Source organism: Rhinatrema bivittatum, chromosome 13, assembly GCF_901001135.1.
Source record: "Rhinatrema bivittatum chromosome 13, aRhiBiv1.1, whole genome shotgun sequence".
Taxonomy (NCBI): Eukaryota; Metazoa; Chordata; class Amphibia; order Gymnophiona; family Rhinatrematidae; genus Rhinatrema; species Rhinatrema bivittatum.
This window is the reverse complement of record NC_042627.1, coordinates 53,082,928-53,101,819: the sequence shown is the minus strand read 5'-3', so window position 1 is coordinate 53,101,819 and position 18,892 is coordinate 53,082,928. Positions and strand designations below refer to the sequence as shown.

Here is an 18,892-nt window from a genome sequence, read left to right as displayed (position 1 = left end):
ACCAGTTTTTTGTTGTGTAGAGATGGTCCTTCTCCAGGGTCTTCTTTAGTGAACACAGAGCTGAAGTATTCGTTTAATATTTCTGCCATTTCTTCGTCTCCCTCCACACATTGATCATTACCACCTTTCAATTTCACTATACCACTTTGGATCTTTCTCTTTTCGCTGATGTATCTGAAAAATGTTTTGTCACCATTTTTTATCTCCTTGGCAATCCTCTCTTCCGCTTGACTTTTTGCCAACTTGATTAATTTCTTTGTCTCCCTAAGTTGATACAAATATTCTTCTTTGTGTTCCTCCCTTTGGGATCTTTTATATGTCTTGAATGCTGTTCTTTTAGCTTTAATTTTGTCAGCCACCTCCTTTGAGAACCAGATAGGTTTCAATTTTCTTTTGCTTTTCTTTACATTTCTAACATATAGAGCAGTTGCCTTGGTGATTGCTCCTTTTAGATTGGTCCACTGCTGATCCACATCTCTCTCGTTCTCCCATCCTTTAAGTTCTTCCTCCAGGTACTTCCCCATTTCCTCAAAGTCTGTGTTTTTGAACTGTAAAACTCGGGTCTTTGTGGTTCTTTTCCCTATTCTTTTAGTGATATTAAACCATACCGTTTGATGATCACTGCTGCTGAGGTGGGCACCCACCTGGACATCTGAGACATTATCTGCATTAGTGAGCACTAAGTCGAGTATAGCTCCTTCTCTGGTGGGTTCCAACACCATTTGTTTGAACAAAGATACTTGCATGGCATCCACTATCGCTCTGCTATTTTTAGTTTCTGCAGATGGGATTTTCCAGTCTACATCTGGCATATTAAAGTCACCCACGATCACCACTTCTCCCTTCTTACCTATCTTATGGATGTCTTCAACCAGGTCTCTGTCCAGCTCTTCCTTTTGGTTTGGAGGCCTGTAAACCACTCCAATATAAATGGACGCTCCGTCATCTTTTTTTAGGTCGAGCCATAGAGCTTCTTCCTTACCCCAACTTCCTTGTAGCTCAGATGCTTGGATGTTGTTTCTGACATAAAGAGCCACATCTCCCCCTTTTCTATCCTCTCTGTCCTTCCTTAACAAGTTATAGCCTGGTATTGTTGTATCCCAATCATGAGATTCTGTGAACCATGTCTCTGTGATAGCAACAATGTCCAATTCTGCCTCAGCCATTAGGGCCTGCAGATCTGGGATTTTATTTCCCAAACTATGAGCATTTGTGGTCATAGCCTTCCAGGTACTCTCTTTAAGGTTATTGCTTTTCCTGGACTCCTTATAAGATATTAGTTGAGATTTGCTATTCACTTCACTCACTCTTTTTGTAGTTGTGCCACTGTTGACAGAGTTATTCATCTGAATTAGATTTTTCTTTTGGTTATGGATCTTGAAATACTGCATGCATTGTGTTTTTTCTCTCATTTCTGGTAACACTTCAATGTTTTTCTCAAGAACTTCTTCAGTTTTTAATATAGAGATGGCTTGTTCTTTTTGCATTTGGTACATTGTGTGTCTCCTCATCACAGGTCTAATTCTACCTGAGCCCACTGTATTCCTGGATTTTAAAGAACTTAATGACCTGTTTGAGTGGGGGGGGGGGGGGTATACCTGTTGGCTGCCCATCTGTCAAGAATGGGTGACTGTGGGTCCTACCTGAGCCTAATGAATCTCCTTTTCTTGACTCCTGGTTTTTTTGTGATATTGGGGAATTATGTTCTGAATAATGCAATGTGGGTGTATTACTTTTAATTTAAAGATGGCCGGCGGCCATCTTTAAAGATGGCGCCGGCCAGCCAGTGCTCCTACCATGTGACAGGGGCCGGCCAATGGCACGGATACCCTGTCATATGGTAAGGGCAAATGGCCATCGGTGCCATCTTTATGAGTGGCAGCCGACGGCCTGAGAACGGGAGATCGCTCCCGGGACCACCACTAGACCACCAGGTATGTTTTGGGGGGATCAGGAAGGTGGGGGAAGCTAAGGGGTCGTTTTTAAAGGGTCGGGTTTTTTTTTTATCGGGCCATTTTTGAGTGGCAGCCAAAATGGCACCGATGGACCGAGAGCGGGAGATCGGTCCCCGTGCCCCCACTGGACCACCAGGTACTCGTAAAAAGTTTTGGGGGGGTTCGGGAGGGTGGGGGAAGGTAAGGGATTCGTTTTATAGGGTCGGGGTGGGTTTAGGGGTTTTTTTGGTGTGCCGGTTTTCCCTGCCCTCCCCCCTCCCCCGATTTACGATTTTTCACGATAAATCGGGGGAACTTCTATTGTATCGCGACTCTTAACGATTTTTGACGATTTAAAATATATCTGACGATTGTTTTAAATCATCAAAAAATGATTCACATCCCTACACAGAATTACACTTTGATGATTCAGACTAACATCTGCAGGCACAAAGTACAGCTGTGCCCCAGGCCAGTGAATGCTTTCTATGGAGTCTATGTGGGAGCAATTTTCAAACAGGCCCTTCTAGTTGCAGAGTGCATGGGTAATTTTCAGAGCGAAGCTCCCCAGGTGTGCATGGGATTTTCAGAATGCACGTGTTATTTGTATCCCACTCGGTGGGTCATATGAACAGCAGGGGTGCAAAGGAGATGGGTGCTTTTAACCCACGTTTTAATTTTCAGAGAGAAACTACTTAGCCACCCGCACAAATAGCAGGGGCAGAGCAGAGGAAAAGGACTTTTGAAAGTCCCATGTATGCACGCCATGTTCCTTCCCCCTGACCTAAACACATCCTCCAGGGGTGCCTCTTTCTAACACTGTTAAAAGAAATGCACCCACTGCAGAAGCCCTTGCAGACTTTTAGCAATTATCAGTCAGGCCCATTTACCTGGGCAAATGGCATTGAAAATTACTCTCCACAAGTGTGTAGTCTCTAGGAAGACTTGCTGGTGAGTAAAGGACAGTTATCCATCTACTGCCCAATCCTAACCCATTTTGCTGATTTCAAATGACTACCTTCTATGCTTTCATTAGTTCCCCAAGTACACCAAAGGCTCGACACAATTACAAGAAAACAAAACGCAGCCAAGATGCCACAGAAACACGCAAAACACACAAAGCACGTACACTCTGCCTTCAGACAGAGTGGTCAGAGTTACCTAGCAATGTGCAGGCTTGCCTAGTGTTGATCATTTCTCTGGCATCATCTATCCCGTCAATAACTGGACTGCCTCCTTGTTTTGTGTAGTGGAAATAATCAGCATTGCCTACAATTGAAGACAAACAAGATTATCATGTGCCTTAGGAAACCTAACGCTATCTTATTTTGTTACAGTTTTACAAGCAATCTCTCGTGTTATCCTCATGGGTACCTTGTAAAAACCATTTGAGGTATAGGGGAAGATATTCAAAAGTGAATGTTTTAGTAAACTAGCCAGATAAGATTTATATGATTAACTTATATGGGATTTTCAGCAGCATGACTGCTTCTGAATATCCCAGTAGAAAGTGCTACTTAGCTGGATAAGTCTTATCCAGCTAACTTTAGACCTGCTATCGAGCAGGTTTAACTCATCTGGTTAACTTAACTGGATAAGTTTGACTATAGCTACTTATCCAGCTATGTTAACCGGATAAGTAGCTCATCCCTGATTTGCATACATCCCGCCCACAGGTTATCCAGCTAACTACTTAGCTGGATAAGCATTTATTAGGCTAAGTGGCGACCAGTGATCACAGCTGAATATTCAGCTGCTGCTACTTATCTGGCTAAGTAACTTTGAATATCGGCCTTATACTGCATTTTCAAAGGCAGACTAAAAGTCTGAAAACAGCCCTCAGAATGTACAGAGCAACTCAGATCCAGCACAGGATCCTTTGTATGAGGGAGAGTCAAACTTAAGGTTGGAGGGTAGAATCTGGAAATAAAACACTGGCCTTCCCCACAGACCCTGGGGCAGTATTTTAGTGTCACACACTTAAATGTAATCTGTTGTTTCCCGGATTGAGTGTGCACCTGTTGATTTGTCAAGCTAGAGTTCCCCAAATGACACACAGTTTTCTATCACATCCATTTAGTCTGAACTACAACTGTGTTCAACTGAAGACGTTCTATTATGGAAGAAAAATACCAAACAATGTACCATAAAGAAATGAAAAATAAAACTCTGTCAAGCTTTACTGGTAAACAGCGTTGATGTTGCATAGCTATAAGTGCTAAGACAAAAAAAGGAAAATTTAAATATATTTATTTTCATCTTGACAGCCTGCAATTCCTTTTGAACATCAAAGCAGGTTACGATACTAAAACACTCTACCATCATAGGTTCACCATTACAATGATAATACTCTTACACCTCTGCCTTCTCACACGTCAGAGCTTTAGAGTAGATTAAGAAGTCATTTCCTGCATCAGAATGTAGAGTCCTTACAAAAGGCAATGTTATTAAAGAATATGATCCAGAAAGAATGGGATGGGTCTGGACCAAAATTATTTTGTAACCTGTGTGAAGAGAAAGGCGGGTCGAAGTAGAGTTTATGGCTCTGTTCTGGCTGTTAGCCATTCTATGGCCACTGAGATTCAATCAAAACCATTTCTTTGGATCAACTAACCCCTCTCAGGCAATAAACATTTTCATATGTACTGTGGTACCTGAATACAGAAGAAACTGCCACAGTTGTCCTTACCTGTATCCTTCTTAATAAGTAAAAGATCTAAAATTTCCTTTTAATAAACAATCCCTGTATTTCTAAACCTGTACTAAGAGCTTCTGGTTATCATTTCTGCTCTATGAGATCTGTTGTGTCCTTTCTGTGGTTCGTGTGCCACAAACCAAAAATCGGCCCTTTGGTAAATACGGCTTTCATGCACAGAAATTTCGGGTCAGAATGGACAGGACTGAGATGCCGTTAACCTAAAGGAACAGATTAATTAAAACGAAAGTCTTTAGCAGAGCTTAGAGCTCAACCCAGCGACACCACCACCTCCTACCTAATCGTAGTGGCTTAAAGTCAGGCAACGCTGCGGAGGCACAGAGCTGGTAAAAGATGTGGTAGTTTCTCTCCTCATCCGCCTTAAAAACAAAAAAAATAAAAATAAAAATATCTTTCAACAAGGCCAAATTCCTGCATACTGTAAACCTGTACAATAAGTTACAAAATATATTAATGTAGGAGTCTGGTTCAACTCCTACAAAAATGTACCTTTAGCAGCTATTTAGCCAGTATAGAAAACAAAACAGGCTTTATGTGAAGCAGACATCATCAGGCAACACCGAAAACTGCATATTAATGAAGGGTCACTATGATGCTTATCTTTTATTTTGATTGGGGGCTTGGACTTGGTAGGAAGACCTATTTTAAAACATATACTTGCGTACAGCTCAATTTTCAAAACCTAATCTGCAGAACTGCATTTGGGCACGTACATGGAGGTGAGAAGATTAATACTAGTGTTTTATAAACTGTGCAGTGGGAAGCTGCAGAAGTTTACAATACTGCATATTTCTGCTCTGAAAGTATGCACATATGTTTCAGTAATTGTGAATATTCCCAATGCATGAAATGGAGAAATGACTTACCTGATAATTTCATTTTCCTTAGTGTACACAGACTCAGGACCAATAGGTTGTGCTCCCCTGCCAGCAGATGGAGACGAAGTCAGATTTCAAAGCTGCAGTGACCTCAAACCTTCAGTATTCTCTTCAAAAGCCACTGTGGACATTCTATTGAAAAAACTTGATTTAAAATATAATTAAAATATGATTAAAAACAGATAACCATAACTATACTCAACCAAACACTGTAAATGGGGCTTCCTGCACCCACTGCCTTTCAGCTGCTTAAGCAGCAAAGTTCATGCCAGGAACTGGCTACCGAACCTAGGAACACCTCTGAGGGATCCTGGAAATCACCTCAGGAATTGTCCTCTGGGGAGGGACCTTTAAGTATCACTGCAAGAGAGCGGGGCTCTATCTTTTCTCCAATTTAAATGTAGAATTTCTCCTTCCAAAAGGTACAGCAATCCCTATAGGGAGAGGTATGTCCATCATCTGCTGGAGACAGAGAAATACTGAAGGGCTGAGGTCACTGCAGGGGTGTATCTAGGGTGAAGTCAGCTTTGAAATCTGACTCAGTCTCCATTTGCTGGCAGGGGAACATAACCCACTGGTCCTGAGTCCATCTAGCTAGACGCTAGGAAACTCACATTTTCTATACCTATTTTATAAGCATGCACGCATATAATTTCTGCATGAAACAATTATGACACTGCATGAATAAACACCCAGAATTAGACGCAGAGGTAGGTATTTTATGAAGTGTGCGTTTACTCCTTTTGAAAATACTTACTTACTTATGGATGTACTTGGAGTCACCAGGTCTCAGACGCCTCCAGCAGTTCACCTCCACCCTCTAGCACTTCACCCTGACCCCCCTCAGATCACCCAGGCCTCCCACCCAAAAACTGCAGACAACAGACAAGTCCGATTTCATTTGCATGCGTCAATTAGCAGGAGTAAAATTATACAAATACGTTTAGAAATGTATATGCATATCTCTTACAAAATAGCAACTAGCGCATGTACTTCTGAACCCGCTCCGAAATGCCCCAGACCATCCCCCCCCCCCCCCCCCCTAAAATGTAAGCATGGAACTGCAAATACATGCGTATTCTCAAAATTTATAAAATAGCATATACATGCATACAAGCTATTTATATGTGCACAAGTGTGCATATTTTTACATGCAGAATCCCTTTGAAAATTCACCTTATAGCAATTAATGTATATGCAAAACGTGTGACAAAAGAATACATTTGCAAGGGCATCTCATTTTATATATATCTCTAAGAGAGAGAGAGAGAGGGAGGGAGAGTCTAATCATGTGTAACGAGACTTCCATACCTGAAATACAACTCTTGACTTTTCTAAGAGGTAGGTTCTCATATTGGCACCAATGATGCGATACCTCTTATCAAACCCAATTTCAATGTACTTCCCAAAGCGACTGCTATTGTCATTCCTTGTAGTTTTGGCATTTCCGATAGACTGCGGGGAGAAATAAGGAGGGTTTCATTACTTTCTGAAATCACACTGTTGGTTTCTTTTCTTCCCCTGTGCAAACTAGAGATGTGAATCGGAACTGAAATCCGAACCGATTCTGGTTCCGATTCACATCTCTAGTGCAAACATCCTGTCCAGTCGCAAGAAGCAGAAGGAATGTGATATAGAACTGAAGGGGTGGGTGTTCCTTACTGCCCCCTCCCCTATGTGAAGCATGGAATACCCCATCAAATGGCGATGCTGTGGTCTGCTAAAATATATGGCACACCTCAAAGAATCTGACCCAAAAATTCTAATTCAAAGCTTTTTATCCCACTGCCCTTAGGGCAACCTGATAAATCAGTAGTTTTAAGACTGGGACAGAATTAAAATTAAGCGAAAGCTTAACATTTGAATGTGGTTTTTTAAGACTTGACTAGCTGCCAACATGGATCTCTGGGCTTAAAAGGCTGTATAATTATTTGTCTGAGAGGGTTATGCTGGAAATTTTAGTTATACATACAAACCTACATAAGCTAAGAAAACCCCCCTACAGCAAAAGATCTGCATAAACATGTACCCACTGCATTAAATTATGATTTTTTAAATGTAAAACATTTTAAATACAGTAAATCATTCATGTATCCAAAGATATGATCAACAATGCACATCAGATTCTTTCCCCTTTTCTAAGTGCCCTGGGGTGCACAGCCTCATGAAAAAACCTGGAATTCAGGTTTGCACAGTACTGATGGCTTTGTATTAAGGTACCTTCTGCTTATTAATGCTCTGTGGGAGTAACAGGTCTCTATCTACTTGGGGTCAGGATTTCAAATGCATCCGAATAAATGGAGGAAGTTCAATGCCTGCAGACTGTATTTGATGCCATAGAGGCAAAAACTAAAAAACTTTTTCAAGTGCATTTGAAGTAAAAAAAAGCCTGTGAGGGAGTTAGTTGGGCTAATAAGATGATCAATGGTTAAAAGGAATGCTTAGGTAGGACAAAGAAATAGTAGAAAAACTAAATTAATTCTTTGCCTTTGTCTTTACTGAGGAGGATATTGGGAACATTCCCTTAACGGAAACAATTTTTGATGGTGATGATTCTGAGTAACTAAAACAAATCTATGTGATAATGGTGGATATAGTAGATCAAATTGACCAGCTAAAGAGTAACAAACCACCAGGACCAGATGGTATCCATGCTAGAGTGCTGAAAAAACTGAAACATGAAATTGCAAACCTGTAACTAGTAAATTGTAAATGAAATGCCAAAAAAGAAGGTGCAAAAACACTTTTCAAATGGTTTATAAAACCAAAAACATTTTTTGAAAATGATAAAGAGAATGTTATCAGATGGAAATTTGCTGTCCTATAGACAGAATCATTTATACACATTAATATATAATCATTTACCACTCTCTAAATGTGTGTTTTTTTCTTTTCCAGATGCATCTAAAAAATATCAATGAATGTCTATATCACTAACAGAGTCTCTATTTATCTAATCATATAGGGGCAGATTTTAAAACCTACGCATGCAGCCTACATTTGTGCGCGCTACCCGGCGCGCACAAATGTACACCCGATTTTATAACATGCACGCGCAGCTGCGCGCATGTTATAAAAACAGGGGTCAATGCGTGCAAGGGGAGTGCACACTAGTGCACCTTGCGCGTGCCGAGCCCTCGGGGAGACCAGCTGGCTTTCCCCGTTCCCTCCCCCACCTTCCCCTACCTGTCCCGCCCCCAGCCTGAAACCCCCCCATACCTTTGTCTCAGAAGTTACACACGCCGGCCAATTGCCGGCGTGCGATCCGCTGGCCAAGCGACCTTGCAGAGCCCTCTGGCCACGCCCCCGGACCGCCCATTTTTTCAAGCCCCAGGACTTACATGCATCCCGGGATTTTATGCACACCGCCGGGCCTTTTGAAAATAGGCCCGGCGCGTGTAGGGCTTTTAAAATCTGCCCCATAATGCAGCCCTTCAAAAATGTTCCTTAGGACACAAATCCACTCATGTATTCATCACCTGCTTTTCTTCTACATTGGACCCACAGTCCTGGTGAGAGAATTGTTTCCATCTGATACCAAATCCAGGCTCCTCCACTTAATATTAAAAAAACAAAAAAACTCCCAAAACATAGCCTGCCAGTCCAGACCCCCGACCTCCCACCCTCGATCCCCCAGACCCCTCCAGGTATTATTACAAAAAAACCCCAAAAGGCCCCATCCATTCCCTCCAACTCTATCACCCTAACATTCCCACCCAGTACCTTTGAATCCCCTTTAGCACCAGGATTGCATTATGCTGCAATCTCAGCAACTTCCAGCATTGTTCTCACAGCCTGACCTGGAAGCAGAAGACCTGACCCCAGGAATCAAATCCAGGTCCTCTGCATGGCAGTGCAGCACCAAGTTACTAGGCTGACCCCTCCCATTTGTTTTAAATTTAGTTGGTCAACAGGTAAATAGAAATGAAAACTGTGTTTCTCTTTCATTATGCAATATGAAAGGGGCACTTCATGTTAAACTTGTCCATTCTGTCAAATATTACAATATGATTCACACCTTTGACAAGTGGCCAAGCACTGATTTTTAGTTAATCAGCCACAGCTGTCTATAACACATAGTGCTGAATGTCACCTTTCTTTTTCCTCCTGTCAGATTTTAGCTGATATTGCCAGTTATACTGAGCAGCACTGAGCTGCCAGCAGTAGCTCATAAAGAGCTGTAAAATCACAATCTTTGTCAAAAAGGATCACTTCAATAGTAAATGTCCCTTTTAAGGCTTGCTTAGACCTTAACATTTTTTTTGGAGGGGGTTGGGATACAAATCATATTCCTGTTTCTAATGTTTAGTAAAACTTGATATACCGCCAAACAACCATGGCATCTAAGCAGTTTACAATAAAATATTACATATTACAAACAATACATTATAACAATCATGTTAAAAAGCCAGGTCTTGATTAGTTTCCTAAACTTCTCATAATTTAGCTCTACGCGTACATATAAAGGAAGCGAGTTCCATCCACAACAAAGGAGTACACTCAGAATACCCTTCAAGCTTTCTCATTAGGTAATGGGAGCCTCGGCAAGTCTTGTGGAGAAGAGCAAAACACTAGTTGGTCTACGAGGGATCAATAATACATCCAAATAACGCGGTAAACCTCCGTGGAAGGCTTTCAAGGTTAAACACAACATTTTAAATTTAATACGGACTGACACCGGTAGCCAATGAAGATCCTTCAATGTAGGTGACACATGCTGAAACTTAGGCGTGCCTGACTTTTGAATACTGACCCCCATATTTTCAGGTGACATTATTGATAAAGCTACTTAAAGATTAAAACTCCTCAACAAGCTTGGTCTGCATCCTGAATTTGGTTTTGCCCAGTCAACCAGTGAGTCAGATCTATAGTTTGAGAACTACTAATTCATCCAGGAGGTACTGTATCTACCGATGTCGAAATACCCAACCTGAAAGCGTCTACGGTGAGTGCTGAGTCCCACTTTATATTTAACACGCAGCCAGTGGACAAAGTTATAATGATGGGTTCCCCATGTCCCTCCCATTCCAGAGTAAATCCTGGGGAACGTTTCTCAGAGGTCGGAAGGGAAAGGACAGGATCTCTGTGGCTCCTTACCTCCATGATAGGGTTGGAAGCCAGCACCTTCTCTTCAACATTAGCCTCGCTGGCCGAACCACTGACTGTGGCGAAGTATCTCATTGCATATTTCGCAGAGACGGTCTTTCCTGCTCCAGATTCCCCACTCACAATGATTGATTGATTCCGCTCATCTCTGAAATGCAGAACAACAAAAATCAGAGGGGCCGTTGCAATAAGATGCGCACTGAAAACGGGCACTCGTACTGAGCGCCCGCTTTCCTAACGCGAACGCAGCCACATCCCCTGGGCGCCTGATGTAGTATTTAAATGAGGGGCTGTGTAAAAAAGGAGAATTGTGCAACCTTAGCACTCAAATGCATCGGGTGCCCCCCAATTGCAACGGATGGGCGCTCAATACAAGCGTCCCTTTTCATCCCTCTTCTGGCCAATTTTGCTGAAGTCGCCCACAGCTCAGTGCCCCTTGCTATGGGTGTCTAAACTATGCGTCCAGAAGAACATTTTTTTTAAATCAAGGCAACATACATTTATTTTTCAACACTGCAAGCAGTAAATTGAAGCGCCACAACGATACTAAGTAGGAAGAACCACAGAGGACCGTATTTTTAAATTTCTCATGACCCCTGGACTCGCGGATTGACTTTAAACCACCTCCGAGACTGGAGTTAAATTTTCCACATTAAAAAGTGTGCATTGGGTGCCCAGCGATTTTCTGCAAGGGGAGGGCAATAGTTAATGGCCTCATCTACATGGAATTTCCATGCGATGGGCGCTATCAGCTATGCATTTGTTTAGAAGCACATTTTGGATGAGCAAATATCTCCTTATTGCTTATTCCTTACCCAATTCCATCAGAATTTTAAACGATAAACAAGATTTTAAGAAAGCCCTAATGTATTATTTATTTAAACAGGCTTTCAAAGACTTTTTATGATTTTTATCTTGTCTGATTATGTCCACTGACGTTCTCTACCTTATGTTTGTCTGTAGTTTCCCTTTCACCATGTTTGTTTATTCACTTATTGATTTTAAGCTTTTCATTTATTTTATATGCAACGCTGTACTATAATTTCTTATTATGCTTCTTTTATTGTAAACCACCCCGAATGTTGGAGGGCGCGGTCAAATATATTTAAATAAATTAATTAAATAAATTGCTAGTCTAGCGTGTCCGAAATTTGCGGCCAACAGCGCAAAGACCCGTGTGCTAGGCAGAGTGCACTTTATTGTGTTGGCCCCACAATCTGTAAGCATACCCTAGCACTGAAGAGGAATTTCTAACCCTTGCTAATTCTCCTGCTCCTAGTCTCTTGGCAGGCTGGATCACGTAGAGTATGGCACCAGCTGCTGGCTGAGCAAACCAATGCCAAAAGGAGCAGGAGGAAGCTGCCGGGCCGAGAAACACAAATCCCACACACTACAGCTTCATGCACATACTCACCATGGGCACACATACAACCCACCGTGGGCATTAGAAAATGCACAGCAGGTACCTGGACATCTGGATTAACACAGGCAAATAAATTACTGGAACTCAATAGGAAAAACTGGCTCTCTCAGCAGCTTGAAAGAGTCAGAGGGTCAGGAGTAGAATGGCTTATACCAACATGGTATTGCAGTCTATTATTCTCTCTCAAAGAGTTTCTGCAAGCAGAAGCATTAGAAAAATCTAATTTCAGATAACCCAATTACCAGCTGAAACAAAGAAAATCACTGAGTTGAGATTTTAAAGACTCCTATTAGTTCGGTTATTTTAAGATGAAACAGCACCCCCTTTATAAAACAAATGACAACAGATAAAAACCAATTGGCCCATCCAGTTTGCCCAATTGTCTTCCTCTCTGGTTCTCTACCACATTGGGCAGATGAGCATCTAAATTCCCATGCTTAAAACTATGCCAGCCCCTTACCTTCTCAACCCCGATTCTACCACTGCTCTCTATATCGGATCCAAGCGTCTTCAACTTCGATTACGGAGCTAGTCCACGCCTTGCCATCTTCCTCTTTGGTTCTTACAGGTCCCACACTTAATCCAACACCCAGGACCTCTCCAATGTCTTACCACCAAGCTTTGTAATAATCTACACAGCTACCAACACTGGGGAGGCTGTTGTCTAAAACATCAGCCGCCCAATACTTGTTTTTGTTAGAGTTATAACCAAGGCAGCTTTATGCCAGATGACTTGATTTAGATAACAGGAATGCGAAACAAATAAGCAGAAGATGATGCACATAGTCACCAGCAGTACTCCAGTGCAACAGGGCATATCCGAAATCCTGATAATCTGCAGTAGACATAATCTGTAGAACTGCTGCCTGATACACTTCCAGAAGCAGAGAACCAGTGCATTAAGACATTTTAGCTGTCAACCCAGCCAGCAAATGAACAATGTGGTGTGTGCAATAAACAGGAGTCCAATGCCGCAACAAAAAATGAAGTACGCCATGTGTTTAATGCTTAATCTATAAAGGTGAAAAGATGGCTGTATTAAAACATAGGTGTTACATGAGTGTCCAGTTGCACAGTTTGGTTACGGGATTCAGAAACTTTCTGTCTATCTAGTTCCCAAATAACTTTCACCCCTAGTAGGAAGTGAAATGTATTACTTATTTCAATTTATTTATTGACATGTCCAGAAATAATGCTCAGGGAGATTCACAACATAAAATAAACACAGTTTCCTCAAAAATGCAATATTAAAATCCCACAAATTTAAAATAATAAAACAATAACAGCTGCGCTAGTACAGTCATTAAATCCTCCCTATCCCCACTTATATTTCTTTGTTTATTTATTTATTTTTAATTTTTATATACCAATGTTCCTGTATACAATACATATCGCACCGGTTTACATGGAAACTGAACAGTCGCCTCAGGGGCGACATATATGGAGAGCTTTAGTGCACTGCAGTGTTTAGAGTGAAACTGCCTGCAGTTTCCAATGGCTACCTACAAATTCACAAGACATCCCATACCCTTATCTGGGAGAGGGGTTGATGCCAGGAGAGCAGGAATAGTAAGGTGCCACCTCTTGGAGCAGTCACGGACTAATACTGCAATTATGCCAACACAAAGAATCACTGAAAGTTGACCTTTTGCTTTAAATGTTAGAGGGGTATTTCTTTTTAAACATTCAAAACCCTGGAGAACATAACATCTACTCTGCTGTTTTACAGAGAAAAAACCCCCCCCCACCAGCAATAATGGAAGTAGCGTGCTGACAGCAGAGCAGTACTAAGAATAGACACACTGTTCTATTTCTATCCCTAGCGTCTACTCTGCCAGTCTACCTGCGAGTGTGTAGGTGTGGGAATGCTTTCTTGACAAACACAAACCATCTGACAGTGGCAATAAAAAGTCCTCTTTTCACGAACTTGAATCTATTTGTTCTAGAACCCTACAAGTGTCATACACTTTCCAGATGTGCAGCCATGGAATAGAGGCCTGATAACACTATATTTTTAGGGCTCGTTAAAAAAAGCTGTATCATAACAGAAGATGTGCGTAACCGCGGGCAATGGACTGCTGCTTTTTTCTTGTTGCTGAACAAAGTGCGCGTTGAGGAAAGTGAGGAGTGAGAGGTGGCCAAAAGGATCAGGTGGAGATACTAAACTCTTACAGATTAGAGACAGAGGAGCCAAGATTCAAGTTAGGAGCCTAAATTTACAGCAGAAAATTCATTTATATTTATGTTCCTGTAGAGATCCCTTGGAGCACTCTAGGAACAGGTGTAGGAGTAAACCATTTTTTTCTCTGGGTGGAAACATAATAAAAGTGTGGGTGTACAGCTCCCCCATGTAGAAGAGAGTATTTGGTAGGTTCCTCCGGTATATAAAGCCAGACCACCATCTTAGGGTGTGGAGTTTCTGTTTTTTCTTTCCAGAGGCAGCATGCCTTATCTGTCCTCTGATTTTTCTGTTTGCTTAAGTTTTAATGTCTCCATGGAGCTTATTATTTTTGAATGGAACTTTCGGTTCTCCCTCCAAATCCTGTCTTCCTATTTTTTCCAATTGATTATTTGAGTTCTGAGTACCCAAAAGAGCTTAAAATTTAATTGAGTTTATGAAAGTTCTCTTTAATAGTTTTCCTGTATACTTGTGTTAATGTATTCTGCCTTGAGGCGACTGTTTTAATGTATTTCCGCCCTGGAGGCGACTGTTCAGTTCCTTGTAAACCGGTGCGATATGTATTCTTTACAGGAACATCGGTATATAAAAATTAAAAATAAATAAATAAATAAAAATCCAACAATACAACTCATTCGACATCGCAATGAGTGGCAGAGGAAGAGTGAACTCAAACCTGGCTCCGTGGGTTTTTATGGCTCTGCATCTGACTGCTAGGTTATGCGCTAACCTACAAGTTATAAGCACAACCCAGCCTACACTTTCTCCTGGGAGGTCTTCTAGGATATGGGCACTTAGATAGTTGGATTCATCATTTCAAAACTGTTTCTCCAAAAGGAAAAAAACTCATATTACTAAGCAGTACAACCAAATCTGACTCGGCGGTGAGAAATCTGGGCAAAGGTCAAGCAAAGATAAATTCCTTGATCTTTCACCTTGTACATCACTGGCAGAGGAGCCGTCAAAAACACACTAAAATAGCTCGGGATACAGAATAAAACTAAGATCCCATAGCGCTCGTCATGGTAAAACTCTGCAATAGCTGCAGTGAGTACTAAGCTTCATGGTTTAATTCATCAGTGGGGCTGATTAATACATGCTTGCTCCAGTTCAACTGATTTTCGGGCCTTGGACTCCGAAGAAAAAGAGAAACTGTGAATAAAAAAGGCTCATACAGCACTCAAGCTGCATATTCCTCATCTGACTGAGCTATTACTCAGTGAGCTATTAAGCTGTAATCAATAGATCTGTGGTCAGATTCTCAGCGGAATGATTTAAATCCATATTCCATTCATCAGAGCAGTAACGGCTCCTGGGGCAAGTTCATTTACTTGTTATTTCAACACCCAACATACTGTAGTTGCACTTGCTACCATGCATTGCTCACCTGCTTCCCAACCATCGCAACAAATTCCTGTGAGAATAATCACCAGCTTACACACCTGAACCATGCAATGTGCGCATAAGCTCATTTTGCACCATTGCAGCCAATATGAACTAGATGATCTGAATACGCACCATGGGATGCTTCTCACCTACACACTACAAAGGTGCAGAAGGAACTGTCCTCACAAAGACCTTTAATTCATGGTTGAAAGTCTGCTGCAGAGAAGGTGGCTTTTGGTACATTAGCAACTGGGAATGCATCTAGAGGGATAAGATGCTTCACAAATGAGAAGGCTGACATCCATCGCAGAAGAGACCTACTGTCCCTTGGCCATTTATTCAAATCCTACTCAAGAGTAGCATTTCAAGTGAGCTCTCTCCCCCAGGCAAAAACAATTGAGCTAAATAAGGTAAGCCTTAAGGGATAAAAACCTAAAACAGATTACGACAGACAAAAAGAAAAAATAAAGGAAGATAGCTGCTAATAGGTTAAAGGAAAAATAAGAGAATAAAAGAAAATAAAGAGGCGTCATGTGCACAAATGCTCAAAGCCTTCTCAACAAAGTGGGGGCCTTCTGCAAAGCAACATCAGGGTTGCCAACTAACTTCAGATTTTCAGGACAGGTTGATCCAGTGCTGGTTTTACTCCATTGCAGGCAGGGGCTTGTTGTTTTGCTTTTCTTAAGGCATGCATAGGCAAGTCAGAACTGCAAGTCCCTGCATGCAATTGGGTAAAACCAGGACTGGATCAACCTGCCTGAAATTCTGGAGACAGCTGGTAACTTTAAGCAGCATGCAGCTCTGCACACTGAGCCATAGGACTAGCCCCCAGCAACTAGTCTTCTAACTACCATTCAAGCAGCTATTCAATAGTGTGAATGTTTTTCTTAAAATCAGATAATATTTTAACCCTGTAACATTTGGGCTATAATCAAAAGTTCTTAAGCAGGTAAACTTTTACCTTTCCAAAAAAACAATGAGCAGAATTAGGTCGGGGGAGCAAAGGTCTATGCAGAGATTACGAGCCCAATTAGCGTTGCCAACTGGCTCCAGATTTTCAGGACAAGTTGATCCAGTCCTGGTTTTACCCCATTGCATGCTAGGACTTATTCTGATTTACCTATTGCATTCCTAAGAAAATCAAGACTAGAAGTACCTGCATACAGGGGAGTAAAACCAGGTCTGGATCAACCTGGCCTGACAATGTGGAGCCAGTTGGCAACCCTAGCTCGATGTCATAATGCCTCTGTATCACTTCATGCTGAGCCTGCACCTTGAATACTGGGTGCAATTCTGGTCACCTCATCTCAAAAAAGATATAGCTGCCCTGGAGAAAGTGCAGAGAAGAGTGACCAAAATGATAAAGGGCATGGAACGGCTCCCCTATGAGGAAAGGATAAAGAAGTTAGGGCTGTTCAGTTTGGAGAAGAGACGGCTGAGGGGGGATATGATAGAGGTCTACAAAATCATTAAAGGACTTGAACAGCTAAATGTGAATTGGTTATTTACTCTCTCAGACAATAAAAAGAATAGGGGGCACTCCATGAAGTTAGCAAGTAGCTCATTTAAAACAAATCGGAGAAAATTATTTTTCACTCAACGCATAGTTAAGCTTTGGAATTCATTGCCAGAGGATGTGGTTACAGCAGTTAGAGTAACTGGGTTTAAAAAAGGTTTGGACAAGTTCTTAGAGGAGAAGGCAATAAACTGCTACTAATCAATAAGGAATAGTAGCTTGAGATCTAGTTAATGTTTTGGTACTTGCCAGGGACTTGTGACTTGGAATGGCCACTATTGGAAACAGGATGCTGGGCTTGATGGATGCTTGGTATGACCCATTATGGGTGTCTTATATTCTTATGTTCAAAAAAACTTAGCCAGATAAGTAGGACTTAGGGGGTCATTTTCCAAGCAGATCGCACACGATAAGGGACGTTTCACACGCAAAAAGTCCTTTATCGCGTGCGATACCAAGATCGGGGCGGAGTCAGGGCAGCGTCAGCGCCGGAAGAGGAGGAGTCGGGGAGGCACTGGGGCTGATGCCGCGAAGACTTCGCCAACAGCGAAAGGTATGCTGCCAGTTTTGCACCGAATAACTACACCTTTTATAGTATAGTTATTTGGCGCAACACCGGCAGCGGGTGCCAGCTATCGCAGGACACCCCCCCCCCCCCCGGTTTCGTCCCCGCTCCCCCAGTTACCGCCGAATTCACTATGCGGCATTAGTAAATCCAGCCCTTAGTCATCTAAGTGGCACTGCTGAATATTTGGCTATGGTCAGTGGGCACCACTTAGCCAGATACATGACTTATCTAGCAAAGTTTTAGCTGGATAACTCGGACAGGGAATGGGCGGATCAGGGAGGAGTCGAGTTAGTTGGATAAAGCAAATGTTGCTTACCTGTAACAGTTGTTCTCACAGGACAGCAGGATGTTAGTCCTCACATATGAGTGACATCACAGGATGGAGCCCAATCACGGAACACTTTTGTCAGTTTCTAGAACTTTGACTGGCACCTACTGGGCATGCCCAGGATGGCATTAACCCTGCAACCAGCAGGGGTCCCCCTTCAGTCTTGTTTAAAAGCTATAGTAAGTGCCAAAAAGTAAAATAAGAAAACGTAACGAACCCAACACTGCGGGGAGGTGGGCAGGTTTCGTGAGGACTAACATCCTGCTGTCCTGTGAGAACATCTGTTACAGGTAAGCAACATTTGCTTTCTCACAGGACAAGCAGGATGGTAGTCCTCACATATGGGTGAGTACCGAGCTGAAGATAAGAACATAAGAAAATGCCATACTGGGTCAGACCAAGGGTCCATCAAGCCCAGCATCCTGTTTCCAACAGTGGCCAATCCAGGCCATAAGAACCTGGCAAGTACCCAAAAACTAAGTCTATTCCATGTTACCATTGCTAATGGCAGTGGCTATTCTCTAAGTGAACCTAATAGCAGGTAATAGACTTCTCCTCCAAGAACTTATCCAATCCTTTTTTAAACACAGCTATACTAACTGCACTAACCACATCCTCTGGCAACAAATTCCAGAGTTTAATTGTGCGTTGAGTAAAAAAGAACTTTCTCCGATTAGTTTTATATGTGCCCCATGCTAACTTCATGGAGTGCCCCCTAGTCTTTCTATTATCCGAAAGAGTAAATAACCGATTCACATCTACCCGTTCTAGACCTCTCATAATTTTAAACATCTCTATCATATCCCCCCCTCAGCAGTCTCTTCTCCAAGCTGAAAAGTCCTAACCTCTTTAGTCTTT

At 42.0% G+C, this 18,892-nt stretch overlaps 1 protein-coding gene across 11 annotated transcripts in view; it reads right to left on the bottom strand.

Annotated features, from left to right (window-relative positions):
• Positions 1 to 18,892, bottom strand: part of MYO5A (myosin VA) — a 226,862-nt gene that overhangs the window by 105,709 nt on the left and 102,261 nt on the right. For all 11 annotated transcript variants that reach the window (XM_029575888.1, XM_029575892.1, XM_029575893.1 and 8 more), the window contains exons 5-8: positions 10,626 to 10,782; positions 6,840 to 6,983; positions 4,928 to 5,009; positions 3,096 to 3,203 (exon numbers count right to left, since the gene is read on the bottom strand). In XM_029575888.1, coding sequence (XP_029431748.1) covers positions 3,096 to 3,203; positions 4,928 to 5,009; positions 6,840 to 6,983; positions 10,626 to 10,782 — 491 coding nt within the window. The remainder of the gene's footprint in view (positions 1 to 3,095; positions 3,204 to 4,927; positions 5,010 to 6,839; positions 6,984 to 10,625; positions 10,783 to 18,892) is intronic.